The 16,738-nt window shown below is 39.3% G+C and overlaps 2 protein-coding genes across 5 annotated transcripts in view; one reads left to right on the forward strand and one right to left on the reverse strand.

Moving 5' to 3' along the window:
• MTBP (MDM2 binding protein) overlaps nucleotides 1-4,657 on the reverse strand; it is an 80,008-nt gene extending 75,351 nt beyond the window's left edge. For 3 of the 4 annotated variants that reach the window (XM_069081191.1, XM_069081190.1, XM_069081189.1), the window contains exons 1-2: nucleotides 4,461-4,657; nucleotides 1,942-2,022 (exon numbers count right to left, since the gene is read on the reverse strand). In XM_069081191.1, coding sequence (XP_068937292.1) covers nucleotides 1,942-2,022; nucleotides 4,461-4,575 — 196 coding nt within the window. In that variant the 5' untranslated portion in view covers nucleotides 4,576-4,657. Of the gene's footprint in view, nucleotides 1-1,941; nucleotides 2,023-4,422 lie in introns of all 4 variants that reach the window. The other variant, XM_069081192.1, reaches the window with a different exon arrangement.
• Nucleotides 4,658-4,835: 178 nt separating this feature from the next.
• MRPL13 (mitochondrial ribosomal protein L13) overlaps nucleotides 4,836-16,738 on the forward strand; it is a 51,925-nt gene continuing 40,022 nt past the window's right edge. The window contains exons 1-2 of the mRNA XM_069081193.1: nucleotides 4,836-5,009; nucleotides 6,946-7,069. Coding sequence (XP_068937294.1) covers nucleotides 4,983-5,009; nucleotides 6,946-7,069 — 151 coding nt within the window. The 5' untranslated portion in view covers nucleotides 4,836-4,982. The remainder of the gene's footprint in view (nucleotides 5,010-6,945; nucleotides 7,070-16,738) is intronic.

Here is a 16,738-nt window from a genome sequence, read left to right on the forward strand (position 1 = left end):
TCTAAGCAAAAAAGAGAAGAGCATTCCAGGCCTGGGGGATAGCCAGAGAGAATCCTCAGAGCTGAGATATGGAGAGTCTTGTTTGTGAAACAGTCAGGAGGTCAGTATCACTGGGTCAAAGGGTAAAAAGAGGTGTTATAAAATCTAAGAAACCTGAAAAGGTAAGCAGTTTTGAACTGGGTTTTGAAAAGGGTTTTGAACACCAAACAGAGGACTTTATAAGTATTCCTAGAGGTGATAAGAGTTCAAGTTTACTGAACAGGAGTGGGGGGGAGAGGATGACATGGTTGGACTTTAGGGACTGAATGGAAAATGGCTGGGAGTAGGAAGAGACAACACAGGCAGACACACCAGCAGACACTGCAGTAATCCAAGCATGAGGTGATGAGGGCCTGCAACACAATGGTGGCAGAGAACTAATAATAAAGAACTATGTGAAACATAATCCTTGTTGTGATCTTGGACAAGTCACTTTCTCTCTTAGTGCCTCAGTTTCTCCATTTTTATAATGATGTAGCTGGAGTGAATAATCTTTAAAGTCCCTTCTAGCTAAAAAATTCTATGCTTCTACATACAGAAATAATTTAAGATGAAGCTGGGAAAGTAGATTACAGTTCTGAATATAAGAAGAAGTCTAAAATTTATACAACCTCATAAATTATACCTTCAAAATATCACAGTACAAAACTATCAATTAAAAAATAAAAAGACAAAACCAAATTTATTCATTCACAATGTGTATTCTAATGAAGTTGACCTCAGTTCTTACTCACAATCTGAAATGTCCCCTCCAGGGCCTTATTTTTTTAAGGTTTAATAGCAGACTTATTACCTAGACATTCTAGAGTAACTATACAAAGTACACATATAGTTTATACAACTATACAGAATCCCATTGGTTGACATGAGCTAATATAAGCAAAAATGATCTGTCAGAAGGGTCACAGGTTAGGTGAAGCAAGTGATATCTCCACTGATTAAGTGGTCACAAGATGGATGGATGTTGGAGAAGAAAAAGAGGTCTGGAGTTAGAAAAATAAATTGGGGGACTTTCCAAAGCATCAAGGCATCCCACCCATGCTGGGTTTGGACATGAAATCTGAGCAAAACAGGATGGAGATATCTTTGTCAGCATCCTTGTGGTTGTGCAAGTGAGCTTCATAATCTGGTAAACAAGAGTGAACATTATATTAAAGTTTGAGGTCCACTATAAGAACCTATCTTTCCCTATAGGATTTATGCAATGTATCAAATTGATTGAAACAGAGGTCCAAATGAATTATTTCTCACAATAACTGGTGCAGCTTTAGCAGAATGGTGAGAATGGAAACCAAATTACAATAGAAAAAGTAGATGGTAAGAAAAAGGAGGCAATAATACACTGGGAAACCAGCTCTACTCCTACAACCAATAAAGTCAATACCCTTATCACTGCCACATTTCCCTTCTCACCTACACAACATTTGGGCCACTTAACGGTTGCCTATGACCAGTGGGCTACAGGCTGCAAAAGGATTTGGGGTGACCACAAAAAACATAGAGGATGTAACAAAGGCTCAGGTCATCCTCAGGCCCCAAGGCTGTTCTCAGACGGAGCTAATAGGGCTCACTGGTCCTTTAAGAAGTGATTAAGAGGCCTAATAGCCTTGGGCAGGCCTGCATGACATACCACCTGTTGACCACTTTGGCAAGCTCTATGTTGTAAAGTCCTGATCTAGACCTTTGGAAGATACAGGGGAAAAAAAAAATCACATAAAATGAACAAGAGGTCTAGCTGTGTTCTGCCAATCATGGTCTTTGAAGGCAAGAGGTATGCCTTATTTTTTATCCCCCACTGCTTATAGCAGTTTTCTGCATATAGCAGTTATCAAATAAATATTTGCTGAACGAATTCCTACAGTCAGTAACTTATTACAGTATGGAGATTTCTCCTTTACTTACCAGGAAAGGTACTATCTTCTGCATTCATTGAGGCACTAATGCTTCTTTTCACATAATGATAAACATTTGCTGCTGTTAATCCTGCAACAAAGAATGAACACTAACTTAATAAGACTCAGTTATGTGAGTTTGGTGCCAAATACAATAAGCCTCTGATATTTTCAGATCACAGAAAGAAAAAATTCCTCAAAGCCAGACACTTAAAAAACAATAAAAGAATATTTTCTAGTAACATCAGCTCTGATTGGCTGACATCTACCACTACATTCCATATATAACTATAAAATGAAAAATCATAAGAACATAGGAATTAATAGAATAAGGAAGTCTAAAAATGGTTCACAGTTAAGCACTTTACCATTCATAAAGTCCTTCCTTCACAATCATGTTAAGATAGGCAGAGCAAGTATAATAACTCCCATTTTACTCTTGAAGAAATGAGTTCATACAGGTTAAGTTTCTTGCACACCAATCAACAGGTCTTCTAACTTCAAGTACAATTTTCTTTCCATTTTCCAATAGAATGTAAGTTTCTTGACAATAGAATAAGAGTGGGGGATGTAGTCTATGTATCCTCAGTACCTAACATGGTGCCTGGCACAGAGAGGATGCTTAGTAAATGCTTGTTAAATGAATGATACCATATTGCCTTGACCCAGTAATCACTATAGTAACAGCCAGTATATATAGCACTTAAGGATTTCAAAGCACTTTGAAATTATCTCATTTGATTCTCAAACAACTTTAGGAGGTGGGTTTTATTATTGTCTCAGTTTTACAGATAAATGACTTGAAGCAGGCAAAGATTAAGTGATTTGTTCAGGGTCACATGGCTAATTAAGTGTCTCAGGCTGGATCTGAACTCAGGTCTTCTTGACTCAAGGTCCACTGGTCTATTTCATCACCTAGCTACCTGGCAGACACCAAAAGAGGAAGTGGGAATAGACACAGACATGTCAGAAACTAACACCCTGTGTTATCCTACATAAGACATTCTACCTCACCAGGCTTTAGTTTTTATCTTATGAGAACCTGCTAACATTTCAAATCCTAGGATAAGATCACTGCAAATAATGAATCCCCTGAAACTGTCATATGTATTCAAATTTGCAGTATTCAAATTTTAACTATGTAAAATATGGCAACTAATTCTAGCCCAATGTAAATAGGCAGTGGAAATTAGAATAATTTGATCTCTTTAGGGGATTAATTATTAGCACCAATTGGGACACAGCTATAAAAAGAAAAAAAAAGGCACTACCCCAAAGGATCTCAAGTTAGGGGAGACAACACACCAATAACTAGGAATATTCTAGATATGTTTAGAGGATATCTTAGAAAGGGAGGCCCTAGAAACCTAAGGAACCTTGGGCAAGTCATTTTAACTCTTGGTCTCAGTTTCCTCATCTATTTAAAAAAATAAGTAGGGGGAGGGTCAGGCAGCTTGGCCTGGAAGACTCTTAAATCTTATTTTGTGTTTCATGAACTACTTTGGTAATCCAGTGAAGCCTATAGCCTCAGAATGATGCTTTTAAATAAATGAAGAGGTTAAACTTTAGTTAGAGGTTGGTGAAAATAAAGGCATAAACTTTCCCTTCCCTCAATACAAATTCACAGATCTCTTGAAATCTGAGCACAAGGAAGTCCAAGGTTTACCCTTGGCCTAGATTATCTCTAAAATCCCTTTCTACTAGAAATCCCATAATCCCTACCCAAAGACTGACTGAATGACTTAATTTGTACAGGAATGAGTGGCAAATGGCTTACCCTATGCCTGAGAGGTTGGGGATGGGAATCTAGTCCAGGCTGAAAATATAAAATGTTTCAAAGAAACAAATTTCAGCTCCACCAACAATGCACTAGCTAACATGTTTTCCCACAGCCCCTCCAACGTTTGTCACTTTCTTCTTTGGTCGTCCTTGTCAGTCTGATAAGTATTAAGTGGAACCTCAAACTTGCTTTCATTTGCATTTCTAAAGTATTAGTGATTTACACTTCTTCATAAAGTTGATAATTTGAACTTTTAAAAAATGACCTGTTTGACCTTTTGTCTATTGGAAAATGGCTCTTAAATCTTGTAAATTTGAACCTGTTACCGTATATATTTTAAACCTTACATATCTGCATCAGCTCCTTATATATCTTGGATATAAAACCTTTATCAGAGAAATTCATTGTCAATTTTCCCCAGCTACCTGTTATGCTTCTAACTTTTACTACATTAGAGTTGTTTACCAGGGTTTTTTTTTTAATCTTATACCATCAAAAGTGTCCATATTATCAAGAGAGAACGAGATACTTGCAGGGGTTAAGAAAGGCTGTGAGTGTCGGTGAGGGGATTACAACAAGGGTAGGGGCTCAGACATTCAGATCTGAATTTCTCATTTAGAGCAGGAAGGGATCTAGGATGAGCTCCTTCCCCTCTCCCCCCCACCCCAAACTCGCGAATTTCCCGGCCAAAGAAAAAGGCGCCACTCGGACCCTGGATCAGTGACATCCGCGCGCAACCCGCTGGTTACCCGGAGAAGACTCGGGGCCGCCTGACGCCGAAGCCGCGGGCCGATCTTCCGGCTCCTGGCCAGCCGCCTCCGCCCGCCTCTCCCCCCAGGTCAACAGCAGCAGGTATCGGTCCATGGCCGCCAACACAAACAGATGCGGCCGCAGCTCGCGCCGCTCAACCCATCCGAATGCCCCGCGCTTCCCTGACGCACTTCCGTTTTCTGTCTCGCTCTTCTCCCCTCCCCCAGTAACTGCTCATCCGCAGCCCGGCTTCCTAGCTACCCGGCAGCGGAAGTAGTCCGGAATTGGGACGGGAGGAGGGGGGAGAGGGGTGTTGTGTTCTAAAGGGTTCCGACCTCGTTTGAGCGTGCCTCGGGCCTCTTTTCTGAGCTAAGAAAAGCACAGGAGGGCAGGCGACGTGGCGTGCGGCGGGGAACTCTTCTTTGGCGTAGCGTGTTTCTTGCCGAGCCTAAACAGCAGTGGGACCCGGACCCTTCTGTCCTCCGGTAGCCCAGAACGGGCAGGTTTCGGGAGGGTGCGCAATGTCAAGTTTTTCCAGGGCGCAACAGGTAATAAAGAGGGCGCTGGGCTGACGGAGGGGTGGGGGAGAGCCCTAGGCCTCCGAGGTCGGGAAGGTGCTTCTCTCATCCACCTTGACCCCAGTTGCCGGTGTGCAATTCCGTCCCCTTCCTTAATAACCCACGACTAGGGACCCGGAGTGGTGGGAGGAGCGGCAGTCCTGGGTTCGAGTTCTTTGTAACCCTGTGATGAAGTGTAGCTTAATCTCCCTGAGCCTCAGTTTCCTCATCTGTAAAATAAGAGGTTTGGACTAAAGGAGCTCCAAGATCTCTTCCAATTCTAAATCTGAGAACAGATCACCTTAAACAACTCCCTCCTCTTGGGACTAAGGCTCTACATCTGTCAAAAGGGAGGATTAACCAAATTCGAGGGTTTTAACCTTTTTTTTGTATTGTGGGATACCTTGGCAGTCTGATGAAGTCTCTGGCTCTTTCTCAGAATTGTGTTTTTAAATGCATACAGTATAATACACGGGATTACAAAGGTAATCTGTTATATTGAAATTAAATTATAAAAAATATAGTTTTTGTTTTTTTTAAGGACATGATCCCTGGGTTGAGAAACACTGGAATACGCTGTTTTAAGTGCTTTTACAGCTCTAAATCTCTCTGGTTCTTCGGCACTTTCTAAATAGAAAATTAAGTTCCTGGTTACAGATCTTATTTGTGGTTAATCTTTTGAAAAGGTCGTTCTGGCTGAAATGAGACTGGAAGTGAAATTGCCTTTTTTGTACTGTCCCTTGCAGGACATTAGTATTTTACATTTATCTGTTACTTTTCCAGTTAAAGTATTTTTCTCCCAAAACTCTGAAATGATGATAACTCAAATTCCCATCCCTGTTCTCATACTCTATTGTCAGTGTTATTGTCCTTTTTTTACACACGAGGAGAGGGAAGCTCAGAGAAGTTATATGACTTGTCCCTAAGTCATGGAAGATACATGACATGTCCAAAGATATGCAGGTAAAGATTGACAGAACCAGGACGAAAATCCAAGTCTTCTGATTCCAAATCTAGTATTTCTTCCACTAATAGCTTATCTTTGTATATTATTTTAAGGTTTACAAGATGCATTATCTCTTATAGATTACTCAATAAACAAAGTTAGGTAAAACCAAAAGAATAGCTGTTTGACATTCAAAGCCCTTCATATTTTAGCTCCTTCTACCTTTCCTGTCTTCTTACATCTTACTTTCCAACATATACTTGGATCCAATAACATTGGCCTCCTGGCTGTCCATGAACAAGACCCTCCATCTTTCTCTTCTAGGTATTTTCTCTGACTGTCTTCCATGCCTGAAATGCTTTCCTTCCTCCACTGGCACTACTGATCTCCCTCACTTTAAGTCCCAACTAAAATCTCACCTTCTACAGGCATCCTTCCCAGCTCCCTTAATTCAAATGCCTCCCCTATATTAATTATTTCTTATTTTTCCTGTATATAGCTTGCTTTGTATAAATTTGTTTGCATATTGTCTCCCTCATTAGATTGTAAGCACCATAAGGGCAGGGACTGCTTTTGCCTCTTTCTGTATCCTCTGTACTTAGGACAGTGCCTGGCACATAGTAGGCATTTAATAAATGTCTACTGAATTGAATAGGCTGTTGCCCTCAAGTAAGGAATTTAGTCACTGAAAACTTTTATTTCCAGTAACATTCCTCAGGTTTTGCAAATTATATTACCTTTTCTTATTACTAATAAGTGACAAACACCAGTAGATCTTATTTATGTAATTCATTTTATAGTTGAGAACTCCATAAACTGTACAGAAATTGACTTTGCTCAGCATATATGTAAGTGGTAAAACATTCCTGACCCTAAGTCTAAGGTTCTTTTCACTATATCTCTAATATACTCTGATAAATTGATGATCAACTAGCTGGTTTGTATTTTTCTTTATATGAAAATTTTGCTTTTCTTTTCTAGCAATGGGCTACTTTTGGCCGAGTATGGTATCTCTTAGATGGAAAAATGCAACCTCCAGGCAAACTTGCAGCAATAGCTTCAGTCAGACTTCAAGGGCTCCATAAACCTGTATACCATCAATTGAGTAAGTATTGTGGTAGACCAATCAGTAACTTATGGCTAGAGCTCTTGACAAAATTGTGGACGTAATGATAGTTTCTAAGTTGTTTTGTGCCTCCTCAGGACCTTATTCATCTTGCTCTGTCCTTTCCCAGTGATCCCTGGTAAGACATGAGGATCTCTCTCTTTCTCCTCCTTCTCTTTCAATCACTACTTCATGTTCTTCAGTTCCTTAAGTTTTAAGTTCCCCTAAGGGTTCTCTCTTCTTTGCTCTCCCTCCTCTTCTCAGTTTAGTTAGTCTCATTGATTATATGTTTTTACTGTCTACATTTATTCAGAGAACTCCCAGACCTTTAGCTCTAAGCCTGACTTCCCAAACTTGAACCCAAATCTCTATTTATAACACAGCAAAGTGGGTAGGCCACTGGATTTGAAATCTTAAAGCTGAGTTTGCATTGTCTGCCATTTACTACCCACATGACCTTGCTTAACTGTAAATGATGGTGTCTTACTGGCTGATGGTTGATGTCTCTCTTAGCTTTAGTTGGTAGGCAGGCAGTAAGCAGTTATTAAGTACCTATTCTGTGCTAAGTGCTGGGCTTACAAAAAGAGTAGAAAGACAGTTCCTGCCCTTAAGGAGCTCACAGTCTAATGGGGTGGGATGGATCTTCCCATCCCTGTTCTATTTTATCTTCTTCACATACTCTGGTTCTAAGCAAACTGAACCAGACTCTCCCATTGTTGTTCTGGTCTCTTCTATATCTTTGACATCTCAGCCTTAAAATGGTCATAGTCTTTTCTTCTGTTTAGATTTCCTCTAGGACTGACTCAGGTACTTCCTCCCCCATTAAACCTTCCCTATTTTCCTTTCTCTTTTCTGTTTATCTTTCCTAGTTTCCCCATATCCCAGCTAAAAGTCCTTTCTCCCTTGAATCAAATTGATCACTTCACACATAGCATTGTTAGCTCCAAAATCCTCACGTCATTGCATTCCCAGAATCACGGAAAGTAACCTTTTACCTGAGAATTTTATTAAGTGTGCATAGCTTAAGTGTAAGCTTTAATGGAACAGACATTTTGGCCAAAGTCACCTGAGTCTTATCACTCCTAGGAAAAGGCCTGCCTTTTGCATTTACCTCACTGCATATATCGGAGTATTTGTGTATATCCCCTGTTCCCTGTTCCATCATAGTATGGTACAGAATGAATGTTGCTTTTAGAGTCAGAGGACCTGGTTGGAATCCAAGACCTGCCCCTTAATGTCCATGGGACCTTGGACAAGTCACTGACTTTCTCTGAGTTTCTTTCATCTATAAAATGATGAGATTGGACTAAATAATCTCTAAGTTCCCTTCTAGCTCTAAATGTTTGATCTTGTGGTCCTAGATTCTAAACTTTTGGAGAGCCAAGTCTGGGTCATCAGTATCCTGGTATACTCATTGCCTGGTGCCATAGCAGGCACTTAATAAATGTATGCTGAATGATTTCAACAGGCAGTTATTTACAGGGAACAGTGTTCCAGGCAGAGGGCACTCTGAGGAAAAGTTTAGTGCCTAGAAAGCACTAAACATTTGGGAAATAATTAAGTAATCCATTTTGGCAGGAGCATAAGTCCTGTTAGTAAAAATAATGAAAGATGACTCTGGAAATGTTGAATCTATATTGTTTTCAGTCTGAGAAGTTTGCATTTTACTCAGTAGACAGTGGGGAACTATTAAAGGTTACTGGATACAGGAGAACAGATTAGCAAGATTTATCTGGCAAGAGGTATAGAATTTACATGTATTCAGACACATAACATTGTTAGCTCCAAAATCCTCACCTCATTGCATTCCCAGAATCATGGAAAGTAACCTTTTACCTGAGAATTTTATTGTGTGCATAGCTTAAGTGTAAGCTTTAATGGAACAGACATTTTGGGCAAAGTCACCTGAGTCTTATCACTCCTAGGTGTAAATTCTTTTTACATGTTCTAATACTTTCCTCTTAGAGGGACTTTCCTCATAACACTTACAGGGATCAGCTTTCCCCAAATGTCACTCATGTTGCTTATTTGTTTATTTTAATTTGTGTGGACATGGGCATTAACAGTTCTTTCTTAGTCTGTGATGCCAGAGCAGTGGTTCAGGTACAGGTGCACACTGAATTCATCTACAATTCTCACTTTGTTTGGCTGGTTTTTCCTTATTCAGAATCAGGACTTAATCAGTATCTGGGCCCTTATCTTCCAGCAGGGGTCCAGTTTACTTGTCCCTGCAGTTTCCAGAGTAGGTTTGCCTCTCAAGGTCATTTATTCTCTTGGGACCTCCTTCCATCCCCCTCCCCTTTTTTTGTTCAAGACAATTTGAAGCTCAGCACATCATTCTTAACATCTGTGACTGTAAAGCTAAGCACAGGCAGCTCTCCAGAGGACTGCTGCTGTGATTAGCTTTAAGGTTCTGATCACATAGTATAGTGAATTCTCTATTTATTCAACAATAAACTAAGGCAAAACATTCACAGAAACCAAAGTCCAGCATTCACAATGATATAACATAACAACTTATTACTAAAGTGACCACATAGTTTTAAACAAAAGATGTCTTTCGGTAAGTCTTTAACTCAGTCATCCTTAAGGAGCAATCCTCCTTAAGGGACACAAAGTACATAGGTCAAAGTTTTCCCACCCATGGGTCACATTGTCCTAATCTCTCAGTCAAAAAATCTTTCTTCTTGATTGGAGATTAGTCTCCAATCATCCTTAACTCAATCATCTTTAAGGGGTACAAGGTACAAAGTACAAAGTTCTCCCACTCCTAGGCCTCAATAAATCATTATCTTCTCAGTCAACACTAAGTACCCAAGGAGAGGTCTTTTCATCCTGGCTCCAAGGCTGGCTCCCAGATTCCATTGTTCTTCTTCCATGGGTACAGCTCTTGTCCAAATCTACCCAACCATCACCTGGATTCACAGGTAGGCAGCTCTTAGCTCCTTGTCCAGTTCCCATTCCATATTGAAGCTCACAGTGTCCAGTCCACCTCAAGTCCTTCATAGTTTCTGGGAAGACAAAGCTTAACAGAGCCAAAACAACATTCACACACATTGCCAGCACCATCATCAATTCACTATCTGCCTGTGAAATCAACACAGACCCACAAACAAGGTCTGAGAAGTCAACACAAATCATCAGCATAGTCCTAGAACCTCTGAAACCCTCCTCCAGGACTTCTGTAAACATACAAGAAAATCCTCTTTCAGGGCTTCCAGTAAGGTCCCAAGGTTTCTGTAATCAGCATAGACAGAGTGAACAAGAGAAGTGAACAAGTGTTCCCTTCTCTGTTCTGCTCTGTCCCAGCTGTGCTCAGCTTTTTATATAGTCTTTGGCTCCTTGCTGTTCACCTACTTCTTATGTCCTTCTGTTTCCTGTCTTTGGAAAATCCCTTCCACTGTGGGATTCACAGGTTCTGTTTCTTAACAAAGATTTGATATAATCACTGGCAAGGCTCAAAGACACTTAAACTGAAACAAGGTGCTAAATAATTAAATAACTGAAACAAGGTGCTAAGTACTCATTTGCTTGCCATTACAGTGACTCAAACATTTCCTTAATTTATCTTTCCCAGTGTATTATTATTAGCCAGGGCACAAATATATACACAGTAAGCTTCTTTTCTCCCACTTAAACCTTCACATATATAAGCATAGCAAAAAGACAACTTCAGTACATTAAAGAGCTATGATTTAATTCTTGTGCATTTCTGCCACTGACACTAATCAAAACCCTTCCATTAGTTAATCTTTACATTTTAATGTAGCCAAAAAAAAAAAACCTGAGACCTGCATTTTCATACAAAATCTATCATATCCACTTGCCCCAGTTTTTCAGTAATGGTTTGATAACCACTCATTAGATGTATAAATGGTATCTATTCTTGGGCTAGACAGTAAATGCCTTGAGTAGACTGTCTTCTGATACTCCTTCTAATGCTGCATTAAGGCCTCACCAAACTTAAGGATATATCTTTAATGAGAAGCATAGTCTGTGCCTAGGTGTGTATGTACTCAAAGCCTTTCCAATGTAGTAGTATCTACCAAAGCCCTCATTTTACTGGCATAATTTTTGAGTAGGCTAAACTCCCGTCTTCTCCTGGTAAGCTATTAGAACATTGCAGTTTAGAAACAAAGTGATATCTGCCATAAATAAATCAATGGATAGAATGCCAGCTAGAGTCAGGAGGACCTGAGTTCAAATGTGGCCTCAGACACTTCTTAATTGTGTGACTCTGAGCAAGTCACTTAACCATGATTGCCTCCCCTCAAAAAATAATGAATGAATCAAAACTAATTTTCTTAATTATCTGTCATATAAAATCTATCTGTTATACAGGATTACATTTTCATACAGTTTGTTATATCCACTTGCCTAAGTTTTTCAGTAGTGGTTTGATGACCACTTATTAGATGGGATCCATTCTTGGGATAGGCATCAAATGCCTTGGGTAGAGTATCCTCTGATACTCTCTTTCTCCCCCTCCCCCATTTTAAAAAAAGTTAAATAGTATTTTTTTCCCCCGATTACATATCAAGAAAATTTTTAGCATTCATTTTTACAAGATTTGGGGTTCCAAATTCTTTCCTTTCCCTCCTTCTCCTCCCCTTTTCTGAAAATGGTAGGCAATCTGATAGTTTATACATGTGCTATCTGATACTCTTTCTAATGCTGCATTGATAATAAAAAAAATAGCAAAAATGTTTATGCTGGATATATACTAGGGCATGGAAGTAGCTTAGTTATATTTACATATCACATAATAACTTTTGTCCTTTGCATAACATTTTACAGTTCAAAAAGTACTTTTGCAATAAGTTGATTCTAACAATAACCTTGTGATATAGATTGGGACAGGTATTCTTTTCCTGAGAAAACTTGAGACCAATTCAATGATATTCACAGTCATAATTATCAAGCGGTAGAGCCAAAACCAGAATCCTTGGTCTTCTGAGTTCATCTAGTGTTTTTTTTTTCTTATCCATACTATACAGTCTCACATGGCACAGTATTTTATTAGTATTGACCATTTACTATCCCAGTACCTGAAGAAATATTATAGGCAAATAGGTGTTTAAATGCCTGCTCGTCTCTCTTCTGCAAATGTATCATTGCAAATGTAAGTGCATAAGTCTGGAGAGAAGAGTTCCATCTTTTTGTACAGAGCAGCATCTGTAAGTGAATCCATGAGAACTGTGGATTAGCCATAGCCAGTACTTCTCAGTATAAGTTTTTTATAGTTACCTACCTATTTGGTGACAAAGAACAATTGGTTTATTGGCTAAAAGATGGCTTTTGTCACTGTTAGGTTTTGTTTCACAGGATTTAATATACACCTGATGACCTGTACATTTTGGTAAAAATTTAAGCTGTGAATCATCATATATCCACAAGGTGGCACTAGACTCCAAATTTAGTTACAGGCAAGTTTGTAATTTACAGATGGTATTCCAAAAGGCCGTTTGTAATTTGGGCTCTTAGAGTTTAGCATTCATTCATTTTTCCAGTAGTAATAATGTATTGATTGTTGGTTAGATTCCCCTGCCTAGCCACAAAAGCGTATATAACGCATGATAGCGAAAACTCTCCCTACTAAAGCTTGCTCTCGTGTGCATGGGTCCCTCCTGCTCCTTTTGGTGTCTGGACCACATACCTAGCATGGATGTCACGAAGTCAGAGGGTACGCAGGCAATGAGAGGTTAGTCCCTTGAAATTTGATTGCCAGCCCTCGAACCATTGAATCTCTTCTTTCCAAAGTCATTGATCTCTTCTCTCTGCTAGAATCTCAGCCCCTCAACTGCAGAGCATATTTCATCATTACTCTCTTTATACCAATCAACAAGCAGTTATTAAGTGCTTATTGTGTGCCCGACACTGTACTTAGCCATGGAGATAGAAAAACACAGAGCAATAGGCCCAGCTCCCAAGGAGCTTACATTCTGTTAGAACTGACAACTTGTCAAGCTGAGTGTTGGACTCAGAGTCCGCATCCTGCCTCAGGCTCTTATTAGTGATGTGAGCCTAGGACTATTGCTGAATGTTTCTCAGCTTCAGTTTCTTTTTCTGTAAAATGGAATGAATAATAGCACCTACCTCACAGGGTTTTTGTGAGGGTCAAGTGAAATAACATGAATAGCATTTTGTAAACCTCAGAATGTCATATAAATGTTAGCTGTCATTTGCTGTTGTCTGTTCAGTCACTGTATGGCTTAGTACAGGTCCTCATTGCCTTTCTCCTAGACTATTATCATAGCCTTCCAGTCAGTTTCCTGCTCCTAGATTCTCTCCCTATCCAGTGCTTTCTATACACAGCTTACAAAATAATCTTCCTGAGGCACAGGGTTGACAATATCAGTCCCCTGTTCAAAAAATCCTATAGGATCAGTTACTAACTCTTCAACTTAACATTTGAGTCCTTCCTCAATTTATTTTCAGCCTTCCTTTTTAGTTTTATTTTATGTACTTCACTTTATACTCCACATTCTAGCCAGATGGAACTATTAGCTAATTCTTAGGTTCTATTTTCCATTTTTCTGCCTGTGTGCATTCATTCATTCAGCCTTCCCTCCTTCTGCTTCACTCCTGTGCAGTATAGGGCTGGCCTCTGTATTCTTATCTTCAAGGCTAAGTTCAGGTACTGCCTCACTCCTCATTATCCCTCCTTACACTACCTCACATTTACTTTCCCTAGCACCTATATGAAATGTCAGCTCCTTAAGAGCAGGAATGTTTTTTGTTTTTACCTTTGAAACTCCAGTACACTGCCTTGTCCCTGACAAGTAGGTGCTTCATAGATGCCTGTTGAATTGAATTCATTCTAACAACTGGGGATAAAAGTTGAACTGTGCTGTATACAAATTTAACTTCTTACAGGTGTTATTTTTGAAACATTTCTTTTATTAGTTTTATTTTATCCATTCTGATTCATACTGAAAGTATATGCTACATCTAGGGCCTCAGGCCTTCAAAACATAAACCTTTTAAGAATATGTTTAATGAAAATTTGGCACACTGTATTAAGGTATGTGATTTTTTTCAAAGCAGATATCCAGCTTTTTAAAAAATAAAGAATTGGATTTTCCTTCAGCTGTAATGTCCCTTTTTGATCATTTAAAAAGTATTTTTTGATTTGCTAAAAAAAATAATAAGAAAGAAAAAGAAAAATTTAGTCTTTATTCTATCAATAGATACTGGACTTGGAGTGAGGAAGACCTGAGTTCAAATCCTACCTAGACATTAGCTTTGTGACCCTGGGTAAGACAGTCATTCTTTCTGACTCTGTTTTTTTCATTTGCAAAATGGGAATGATAATATTAGCATCTACGTTCCAGGGCTTTTGTGAGGAACAAATGAGGTGACGTAAAAGCATTTTGGAAACCTTAAATTGCCAAATCAATGTTAGCAATTATCAAGTCATTTAACTCTCAATGCTTTAGTTTCCCCATTTGTTTAAAAAAAATGTAATAATAGTTCATCTCTAAGATTCCTTCCAGTCCTGCATTTTTTGACTTTATGATCTGCTTTTTCTATCCCTTTGATTGATACCCCAATTAACTGCAGTATTGCTTTAATTATCCACCAAATATTATGCCTCTTCTCAATTCTTCTCATAGTTTCTTGTCACTCATAAAAATAGGATGCAAAAAGTTAAGCATTTTATTAATACCTTTTATGTTTTATACCACAGTAATTTCCTAGTATTACCCTTCCCCAGAACAGAGAAAAGCAGTTGAGCAAAACCCACCTGCACAAATAGCCAAGAAGCAAATCTTCTTTCTCATTTCTACTACTGGGGTCGGGGTACCCTGCAGGCTTGAGGCCACATGTGGCATTCTTCATTCTTGGAGTTCGGCCTTTTGACTGAGTCCAAGTTCTGTGGGACAAATTCTTTTATTGCAGGGATGTGTTCTGTAAAGTTTGTATTCAGTCAGAGGGCTGCACTTGAGAACCTAGAGGACCACATGTGGCCTGGAGGCCAAGGGTTCCCCGCCCCATACCTAGACCCAGATTGGCCATTACAGTTACCTTAAATTTGTCTGCCTTTCAGTGTTGTTTCCTTTACATTGTTACAGTCATCAGGTGTGCTCTTCCCTGGGTTATGCTCTTTTGTTTATGCAAGTCACCCATGCTTCCTGCAGCTCCTCCTGGTCATTATTTCCCAGTAGTATTCCATTATGTTCATATGTCAGCTTTGTTCAGTCGTTCTCTGATTAATAATTCGTAATTTAAATGTCTCCCATGCGACAGACACTATGCTGAGCACTTTACAAATATTCTCTCATCCAATCCTCCTAACGGTGTGGGCAGTGGGCGGGGGGGAAGGGCTGTCATCTCAATTTTATAGATGAGAAAACTGAGGTTGACAGAGGTGAATTAACACACAACTAGTCGTTGTCTGAGGTCAGATTTCAACTCAGGTCCAGTATTGCAGTTCTTTTTTGTTATTTTCTATACACTATTAGTGGTGAGTAGGGAAGATAGAAATAAGACTTACAGCAAAGAGGTATTATGAAGCTATTAAAATAGTTGTGGGAGCAGAATCACTAAGAGAAATGGAAATTAACCAGAAGCATTAGGAACCTTAAGAGGTATTAGCAGCAAAGTTCTCTCCTGATCTTCTTTTGGGCAGGGGGTTCAATATATGATCTTAGAGTGAAACTGAGAGTATAGTAGATGGATGCAGCTGAATGACTGAATGCAATAAATGGTGATGAATGCATTGACACCAGCCTCAAGGGTAATTTCTAATGAAATGTCCAAGGGAAGCCCTGGAAGAACTAATAGGATTTAGAATTAGAATGGAATTGTCCAATCCCCATTTTTACTCATTATTCAGAGTAAAGTAAGATCTAGAAAGTTTCAGTGACTAGCCTAAAGCCACAAATAGCCAGTACTCAAATTTGTCTTTTCTTTTAAATTTTATTGATATATTTGTTCATTACATCATAGACATGCTTTCCCTATTGAAAAGAAATCCAGTCCAGAAAAATCCACCAGTAGTGTGACTACAACTATCCAAGAAGCTCAGATTCAGTGCCCATTCTCAATGGGGGTGGGGGTAGGGGGACTTCAACTCTGAGTATTCTGACTACTTAAGTACTGTCTGTCTTCTTCCGCACTCCCTCTGTCCTTGACCAAGTTTTGTTCAACATTTTTAACAGTCACTGGCATGATGCTATAGAGGGTGTGCTTAGCAAATCAGAAGAAGTCAAAAAGTAACTTAAAGGGACCTGCAGTCCCTGAGACCCTGGCCACAGAACGCTGAAATAATGGGTTACATCTGAAAGGCAAACTTTGATAGGGCTAAATGGAAAGCCTCATGCATAGGCTAAAATAAACCTACTTCATAAGTATAAGATGTTGACATAATTAAGCATTATGGTGGCATGAGTTTTTAAGAACTGAAACGGTGAAATAGCAGAACCAAAAAAATAATATAAAGGAGGACTACAACAGTGTACATGAAAGATCACCAAAAGGAAGTTGAGGTTGGTGTCCCTGAAAAGCCAGACGGGTTCTCTGAGAAAAAAGAAAATGAAATATACCCTCCTCCATTGGGGCAGCAGTGTGGGGGTTTACAAAAGGACAGAGTGTTGTTTGCATTTCTAATCTGGAGGAGGGGTAGTGCAAAATTGTCATAAAGGATAAGAAGTTTGAAGGGAGGCT

The sequence above is a fragment of the Petaurus breviceps genome, unplaced genomic scaffold (genome assembly GCF_028583685.1).
Source record: "Petaurus breviceps papuanus isolate PSGF00001 unplaced genomic scaffold, PetGlider_PUasm1.0 98, whole genome shotgun sequence".
Classification (NCBI taxonomy): domain Eukaryota; kingdom Metazoa; phylum Chordata; class Mammalia; order Diprotodontia; family Petauridae; genus Petaurus; species Petaurus breviceps.